The 8,772-nt window shown below is 39.6% G+C and overlaps 1 protein-coding gene across 1 annotated transcript; it reads left to right on the top strand.

The window, feature by feature from the left end:
- Window positions 1-3,719: 3,719 nt before the first annotated feature.
- On the top strand, window positions 3,720-7,863 carry LOC147633745 (4-coumarate--CoA ligase-like). Its single transcript, XM_086805585.1, has 7 exons — window positions 3,720-4,224; window positions 4,555-5,108; window positions 5,441-5,639; window positions 6,396-6,541; window positions 6,908-6,975; window positions 7,468-7,564; window positions 7,658-7,863. Exons 1-7 carry the CDS (start codon window positions 3,720-3,722, stop codon window positions 7,772-7,774), a joined length of 1,686 nt encoding a protein of 561 aa, XP_086661711.1. The 3' UTR covers window positions 7,775-7,863.
- Window positions 7,864-8,772: the final 909 nt, after the last annotated feature.

Below are 8,772 nucleotides of genomic sequence, written 5' to 3'. Positions count from 1 at the left end.
GAATATTTTCTCTCTCTAGACCAAAACAAGGTCAAACAAGATCTTTTTCTCATTCTGAAGGGGGGTCCGATGATTATAAGAGACTGAAGGGGAGATTCTTATATCTTTACATCTCAAAAGCTGGACAGAGGAATCTTACAGTGGCATGGTTAGAAGTAGAAGCAAGGCCATTGGCACGATATGGGCAATCCTTGATCAAATGATCAACACCACACTAATACATGAAAGTGCTAGCATGACATTGGTTTGCATTGCGATTGGCTGGGTTTGGCCAACATTAGCCACATTCTTTAGAAGACACTCTGCTACGCGATGAGGTCCATTACAATGGAAATACGGTATGGGTCCCCTTCTCATAGTTGAGTTTATCATTATCTTTTTCTTTCCACTGTACTATGGTTTAAAACACTGGTATTGGTGTGTTGTTTTGTAAAACATTGTACTCTGGCGTGATCTCCATGGGATCCTTGTAGTAGTCATTATTAACTTCTACCTCGTGCATGACTTCTCCCTCTTCCAAGGGTTTCTCAATCAACACTTAGTTGATCTTGGCCTGTGGAGGCTCTGGTGGTAGGATAGGTGGCGGAAATGATGACATGTCTTGCATACTAAACATCCCCCTTGGTAAGTAGGATGTATTCGGCTACCATGTAGCCACATTGGTTTGCATTGGAGGGGATGGTAAGGCTAGAGGCACTCTCGGTGTGCTCGTAGTTGTGTTGTTGGATCCTCGAATATTTGCACATGGCAGTGTCATGGTTCCCTAGTCTCTGACAGTGAGCACAATAAAGTAATTACCTTGGTCTTAGGTGAGGGCATTCAGTGCTCATTTGATTTTGTCCTTCAGATAGAGCACCAAATCAACTCTCTCCGAGGGTAGATATGGGCATTCCTTGATGCTTCTCTCCCATCCCTGACCTTTAACTTCTCCAAGATGGCATTACTAAGTTCCTCAAGACTATCATGTTGCCAACTTGCTTATTCTTGGATCTTGCATCGTGATATGACTAGACACTCATGATGCTACTACTACTACCGAAGCTGCCTTAGTGTCTTCTGGTTGGCAACTCAAACATGTTATCCTCATATTCAATCGCCAACTTACAGCACATATCTAGAGTGGTCGGTCAAGCTAACACCAAATAATCATGCATCTTATGATCTCGAACTTCTCTTCGAAAGCAGGGTAATAATCTTGCATGGACTCATTGTCTTTTTGCTTGATGTTGTGGACCTATGCCACAGGAATCCACCTATCACCACTTTGAGAAAAGTTTGGTATAAACACATTCTTAAGCCGAGTTGAATTGAGTTTATTCTTAGGCTTTAGGGTTCGATACCATTGTTAGGACTTAAGGTCAGAGAAAAAGCATGTATCATGGTTACATTGCTCACCGACCCACATGTTTCACAGGTTGACTCAAAGTCCTCTATGTGTGCTGGATAGGGTCCCCATCTCTTGAAAACTTTTGCACCAGCTTTGAAATGATATGTGGCTTCATCTGAGATGGTTTGGATTCAAGGGCAGTGCCTAATTCCCTAACCATGCCTCTATCCGTTTATGTAGCCATATTCAATGGATCTGCCCTTGTGACCGCATTTAGATCTGTGTTAGGATCCACAATTGGCCTTCGAGGAGCTACCCCCTACCTAGACCTTGTCCTCTTCCTGCATTGGTTCTTCTATTCAACTTAGGTCTATGGCTGGGTTTGGGTAAATCCTCATCACCTAGCTCATTTTGTTAGCGGCCTTATCCCTCCTTTGTTGGATTAAAAGTTCCATGCTCTACAAGTAGGCAGAATCATTGATCATTTATTGTATATTCTCTCTTGTGTAGAGCTAATCCTATCCTCCTATAGATGCACTAGGTAGATTTTCCACCTCTTCTTGTGTTTCAAGGCTTTCATTAGCCTTTGGTTCCTCCATTGATGGGTTCTAGGGTGGGTATCCCTCCTTTTGTCACCCCAATCCACATGTTATCAGTGGCATTTCTAGAGGTTTCTAATTCCTTGCCACATGGTTGCAATAGATTCAAATTATCCATTTCCCTCTGTTCCGCCATCATTCTTCACATGTCAAGCTTTTTCCTTTTTAAGCTCAGTTAGCCGAAATTGTCGCTCTCTGCTTCAGCCACCTTCAAATACACTTCCACTTCCTCAGATGTAGGGAAGAAGATTTGACTTATTTTGGTAGCATTTTTCTTATCCCTCCTAACCCTAGGGGTCATCCAACTAAGCCTCACTGTGTTAACATTCCTAGGACTAAAAGGTTGGGTTGGTATATCCGGTCTTAGACCGTATCCTGTGCTTGTTGATGGGCTTATGTTCGTAGATTGTGCTTCATCTTCTGTGCCGTACTAGAGACCAAAAAATCCCTTGGCCATATCAAAGATTCAGCTAGACTTCACAGAAGAAGTTGGTTTTTATTCCTCTCTAAAGCTTGAGAATCTTAGCCCTTCTTCCATTGGATTCCTCACTACTTGTTTCTATGGTGGTCAGATTTTGCCAAGCTGCAACACTCAATTGAGTGCTCATCGAGCGACCTGAACCAACACCTCTTTGGTAGGAAGAACCTGGGTGATTCTATGCACTGTCGTCGAGGGTAAGGTTGTCTCTAATGAGTTTTCCTGACCTCAAGTGCATGAGAATGTGTTTCAACAAGCTGAATCACTACTCTAACCACTAAGATTATTTTTCTTTCAAGTTGACTCTTTTTTTTGTGAAACAGTAGATCTCCGTGAAACAATAGACTACAATTCACCTCATGGAGTAGCAGATTGTGTCTCATGTCGTGAACTATGTTTCACGTAGTGGACCCGTCATGTTTTTCACGCTTTGAAATTTTAATTGGGAATTGCAATAATTCAAGTCGGGGTGACTTCTATGGTGTACTTATGAACTTATTTGACTTCTGGTTCTGACAACCCTTACTTCGTGAAAAATATGTTGAGTATAGATCATGAGTTCGAGACAACCAAGGTGGACATTGGACGAGATTATCTAGCCAAGCACATGTGTGCTAAATATTTAATTTTGTATGGTTTGGCCCATTGTACATATGTTGTGCAAGGTTTATTTTTTATGAGATGCTTTAAAAGCATTGGACTAAGGTTCAATTTTGTAAAAGCCCAATTTTGAAAAAAACTATGTTATTTATGGCGCTAAATTTATTAATATGATTTAAATACCGCATGTGGGAGTGGAGCCACACACGTCGAGGGAGAGATTGCACCTAATCTTGTGTTTTTGATTTTCGTGTTTTTTGATTTATGCTATGATGTCTATGGTTTTTTTAAATATTATTTAATTTATGAAATAATCTAATCTCCATGTACCATGGTCCTGTAACAAAAACACACTATAATTATATTTTTTCTCATGGCAATTTGGCTCGCTCCGCTCGTTTTTGCAAGAAATGTGACATGGACTACTCAAGTAGGCCGTGGGAATAACCTCTAAATTATCATTACAAGCTGAAATTCCTCTTCATAATTATTATTATGGCTATTTCTTTTTTTGGGAGAGAGTTTAAAATTATGTAAAGTAGAGTAATTTCTAATAGGATAAGGATGTAAATTTTAGAAGCATCGACTTATAATGAACGTGGTCGGGTGTTAAAAAGGGGTCTACATTATATATTATAAGAGGAGGCCCCCTATATATAAGAGACCCATTTGTGGTATCATTGAGAGTAATGCGCGCTCTCTCTATTTGTTATCAATGGAGAAACCCTCCTCAGAGTACATCTTCCGGTCCACGCTACCAGACATTGAGATATCCAACCACCTCCCCTTAACGCAATATTGCTTTGAACGCATTGGCGAGTTTGCAGACAGGCCTTGCTTGATCGATCAGAGCTGCAGTGGCGCAATCAACGGCGGCGGCGGGCGGTGGCGCATCTACACCTATGCGGAGGTGGAGCTCTACTCCCGGCGGCGCTTCGCAGCAGGCTTTGCTCAATTGGGCGTTAACAAGGGTGATGTGGTGATGCTTTTGTTGCCCAATTGTGTTGAATTTGTGCTTCTTTTCTTAGGCCTGGCTGCCCGAGGTGCTGCAGCCACCACTTGTAACCCTTTCTACACACCCATGGAGATTGCCAAGCAGGTGCTTGACTCCGGTGCCAAAATGATTGTCACGCAACTTGCGTTCAAGGAGAAGCTTGCTCAAGTCGCTGCTGAGACTCTTAAGTTCTCCCATAAGTTCACTGTGATGATCACAGATGATCATCTGCAGCACTACCATGGTTTGGGTGATAATAATTATCATGAGCACGCAGATAAGCATCGATTAGCTGGTGTTAATCACTTCAGTGATCGTGGAGTGCGTGATAATTATGAGATCAAGAATAGGCATGGATTAAGTGTTGGTAGCAGCACCGATGATGGTGAAGCTGTGGGTGATAATCACTCCGTGAATGAGATCAGATCAGGGCATGGATTAGCTCAGAATCAACCTAATGATCAGGGATTATTAGAGGGTGACAAGCATGACTTCAACTATATCAACAAGCATCAATGGGGTGATTATCATCTTGATAATGAGCATGGGTTAGCACATAATCACCCTACTTGTGAGGATAATCACACCGATTATCTTCATATCTCACAACTTTTCCACGCAGACGAGGGGCAATGCCCACAAGTAGAAATCCACCCAGATGATGTGGTCGCCCTACCCTACTCTTCAGGGACAACTGGTCTTCCAAAGGGGGTGATGTTAACAAACAGGAGCTTAATAACAAGCATAGCGCAGCAGGTGGATGGAGAAAACCCTAATTTTTACATAACGTCAAATGATGTGATCCTATGTGTGCTGCCCATGTTCCACATTTACTCACTAAACACGGTGCTATTATGCTCGTTGAGGGCGGGGGCTTGCATAGTTGTGATGGCTAAGTTCGAGATTAGTGCGTTATTAGAAGTAATCCAGAGGTTTAAGGTTACTGTTGCGCCTCTGGTGCCCCCCATTGTGCTGGCTATGGCGAAGAACCCCATCGTGGAGAACTATGATCTGTCTAGCATCAGAGCAGTCATGTCCGGCGCCGCCCCCCTGGGGAAAGATTTAGAAGCTTCCTTCCGAGCCCGCCTTCCTCACGCTATCCTCGGACAGGTTTGTCATGCATTCTCTTACGTATTGTCGCACATTTTTATCATAATCTCAGTTATAAGTGCTTTTTACCGCCTTTAAAAAAAAGGTTATCTTCAGGAACATAGCGTTAAATCAATGGCGCAATCACTAATTAGAACCATAATTATTGATATGTTAGCATATTGTGCAATTAAGAAGCGTGTGATGATGATTAATTTTGTCTCAGGTTTATTGTGTTGCATTAATTAACGTCCTAATTAGTTATGATTAATGAACTAAACTTTATTACAAATTTGCTTTAAAAGAGTAGCTGATTACGCTTCTTGCTAGCGACTGACTATTCAATGTTGCAGGGTTATGGGATGACAGAGGCTGGTCCGGTGCTCGCCATATCCTTGTGCTTTGCAAAGCATCCTTTGCCTGGTAAGAGCGGGCATTGTGGGACAGTGGTGCGCAATGCAGAATTGAAGATTATTAATCCTGAAACCGGAGCTTCCCTTCCTCGTAACCAGCCTGGAGAAATCTGTATCAGAGGCGAGCAAATCATGAAAGGTTAATTTAGCCTTGATCATCTGCTACTTAGTGTTGTGATCGATCCTAAATAACTAACTGGGTTTGATATTCACTTGGAGTATTTAGATTGATTTTCCTTTTTTGGTTGGTCAGTGAAGTGTTGTTTGCTTGTTTACTTAATTTTGATCTGTTAGTAAATTGTTGGAGCTAGAAGCAATTAGTTAAAGCGAATTAACAAGCAACTAATGACAACACCTAGATAGCAAATCACATGCAAGAGAAATACCTAAATTGTTTTAATAGATTGCTTAAATACACTGACTACAACAAATAAGTAACTAATCAAAGTTCAAATTAATCAAGAAATAATTTAAATAATTGCTGAATTAGAACTAACTACATTAGCAGTAGACTAACTAATCAAAGATTAATCAAGACAATAAGCGAATACAACAACATTTTAACTAACCAATCTAATTTGATGAAGCCTAAAAGTTGATTATTTGAGATTAAGAAATGCTTGCTAGGTTTTACTTGCTCATGCTCACTAACCATATCGCAATGATAAAGGAAAGCTACAAGGCTAAGTTTTAAGTTTTAACATAATTACCATGGTAATGTAATGCTAGCAATATGATGGCTTCTAAGAATTGCTTCATAATGTTTTTCATTAAGGAAGAAATAGCCTTATTGTTTACAATATGGTTAATTAATTTAATATTTTTTCATGAACTGTGCCAACCTTTGGTTGTTGATTTTCTTCTTCTTTCTTTTTGCCTTTGTGTTTTTGTATAGGATATGTGGGTAATCCTGAGGCCACATCCAACACCATTGATGAGAATGGGTTCTTGCACACTGGTGATATTGGCCTCGTTGATGAGAATGATGAGCTTTTTATTGTGGATAGAGTGAAAGAGATCATCAAATTCAAAGGTTTCCAGGTAACTTTAATTATTTCTTAAACAATATTTGTTTTGATGTTTTAAGCATTCTTAAAGACATTATGTTGTCATCTCTCATGATTATAAGAATTGATCACCAGCGTTCAATCCATAAATAATAGGATCTAGATTAATTATTTAGATGCCATTATTTATTGACCCTCCTTGGAATCACCCATTTTTTGTGAGAGCAATACTTAATCTTTACAATTGGTGTTCACATTAATGATCCATGTCATGCCATTTTCTTATATTAACTACAACTAGGTTTTGCAATGGATGGTAACATCGAAACATCTAGTTATATTTAAGAGATAAGCGAGGTACTTAAGTTAATTAACTTTCTAAATATGTGTTGTGTTATAGGTTCCTCCGGCAGAGCTTGAGGGAATTCTTTTATCTCACCCAGCTATAGCCGATGCAGCTTGTGTACCGTAAGTTTATATTATCCAATGCATAATTAGTAAGGAAAATGTTTATAAATCATAGTAATTAGGGGTTGGAATGCTTTGTTATTAATAACCTTTGCATGCTGACAAGATAGATTTAAATAAATTTTGTAATTAGGTATCACTTAACTAGTTGGAATGGTCCGTAATTAATAACCTTTGCATACTGACAAGATAGATTTAATTAATTGTAATTAGGTATCACTTATTAATGCTCTGTAATTAATAACCATTGCATACTGACAAGATATATTTAGTTAATTGTAATTAGGTATCACTTAACTAATATGGATTTGGTTAATACTTTGGATTGCTACATGTAGTTTGAATAAAAGGGGCGTTTGCATTTTGCAAGTCCACAATTATTATCTTGAATTGCATGCAATTTAATAGCATAGTTTGGATAATTAGGTCAAGAGGTTAAGACTAAACTTTTGATTGATACAGACTCGTGATAATTCATGTTGAACTCTGCAGTAAGAAAGACGAGGTGGCTGAAGAAGTGCCTGTTGCATTTGTGGTGAGGGCTGATGATGTGAGTGAGACAGAAATCAAAGAGTTTGTAGGCAAACAGGTAGGCCTAGGACATTCATTAATCCTCCCCTCTCTCTCTTTCTCTCTCTCTCTCTCTCTCTCTCTTTTTGTTAACTTTTTATATTAACCTCAGGTGGTTTTCTACAAAAATTTACACAATGTCTTCTTTGTGGAAAGCATTCCCAAGTCTCCAGCCGGAAAGATTCTAAGAAAGGAGCTCAAATTAAGGCTCGAACACAAGGCTCATTAGCCTCAAGTTTGGAGAAATAGCTCACATAACATGGGCTTATTTTGGCCTTCAAATTTTGAACCAAGAACCATTGGAAAAGCACCTCCTAAAAGTGTAATTATGATATTGTTATTGATGTTTGCAGTATGCTTGCATGCCAACCTGATTGGATTTTTTCATTTGATTTAATGCATGGCATTGGATATTTGCATTTGATTCAATGAATGACATGCTATTCATGTTATGGGTACTATGTTTACATGGCAACATGATTGCATTTTTACATTTGATTCAATGAATGACATGATTTAAATAACCTAATATAATCAGTTTCAAATCCATTCATTACGTGACATGAATTTTCTTCTTCCAAATAACACACACACACACACACAAGGTGAGGCTAGACTTGCCCTTGACAATGCCATTCTACTTGATGATACATGTCCATATATATACTTGTCACTCAAGGGTGATAGATTTCAAGGAAAGTCGAGGCTTGAGACTTAAGGAGAGTTTGTTTACATGTCACTCAAGGGTGATAGATTTCGGGGAAATTTGAGGCTTGAGACTTAAAGGAGAGTTTGTGTACATGTGTATATATGTGCATGTGTGGCTGCGTGTCTATGCGCGTGCACATGTTCGTGCTCGTGTGCGTGTGCATGTGTGCCTTTGTGTGTGCGCGTATGCATGTTCATGCACCACTTGCTCATGTGCGTGTGTATATGCATGTGTGCCTCTATCTCCTCTATGTACGTGCGTGCATGCGTGCATGTGTGTGTGTGTGTGAGAGAGAGAGAGAGAGAGAGAGAGAGAGAGAGAGAGAGAGAGTATTAAGCGATTACCCAAAGGATGAGAATCTCAAGTTGGAAGCCGAGGTACTATAGGTGTTATCTGAAGTTATCATGCTATGGATATCATTCATGAATAAATGCATTTGTTAGCGCAAAGCATGCATTTGTTGATGAAGACAAAATGGTGGGAATCCATTTTTAATGAATAGTATGCAAGAAGCACCA

Source organism: Cibotium barometz, chromosome 11 (genome assembly GCF_041138505.1).
Source record: "Cibotium barometz isolate CiBa-2024 chromosome 11, ASM4113850v1, whole genome shotgun sequence".
NCBI classification, from domain to species: Eukaryota; Viridiplantae; Streptophyta; class Polypodiopsida; order Cyatheales; family Cibotiaceae; genus Cibotium; species Cibotium barometz.
The sequence above is the reverse complement of the archived record's forward strand: the minus strand, read 5'-3'. Positions and strand labels throughout refer to the sequence as shown.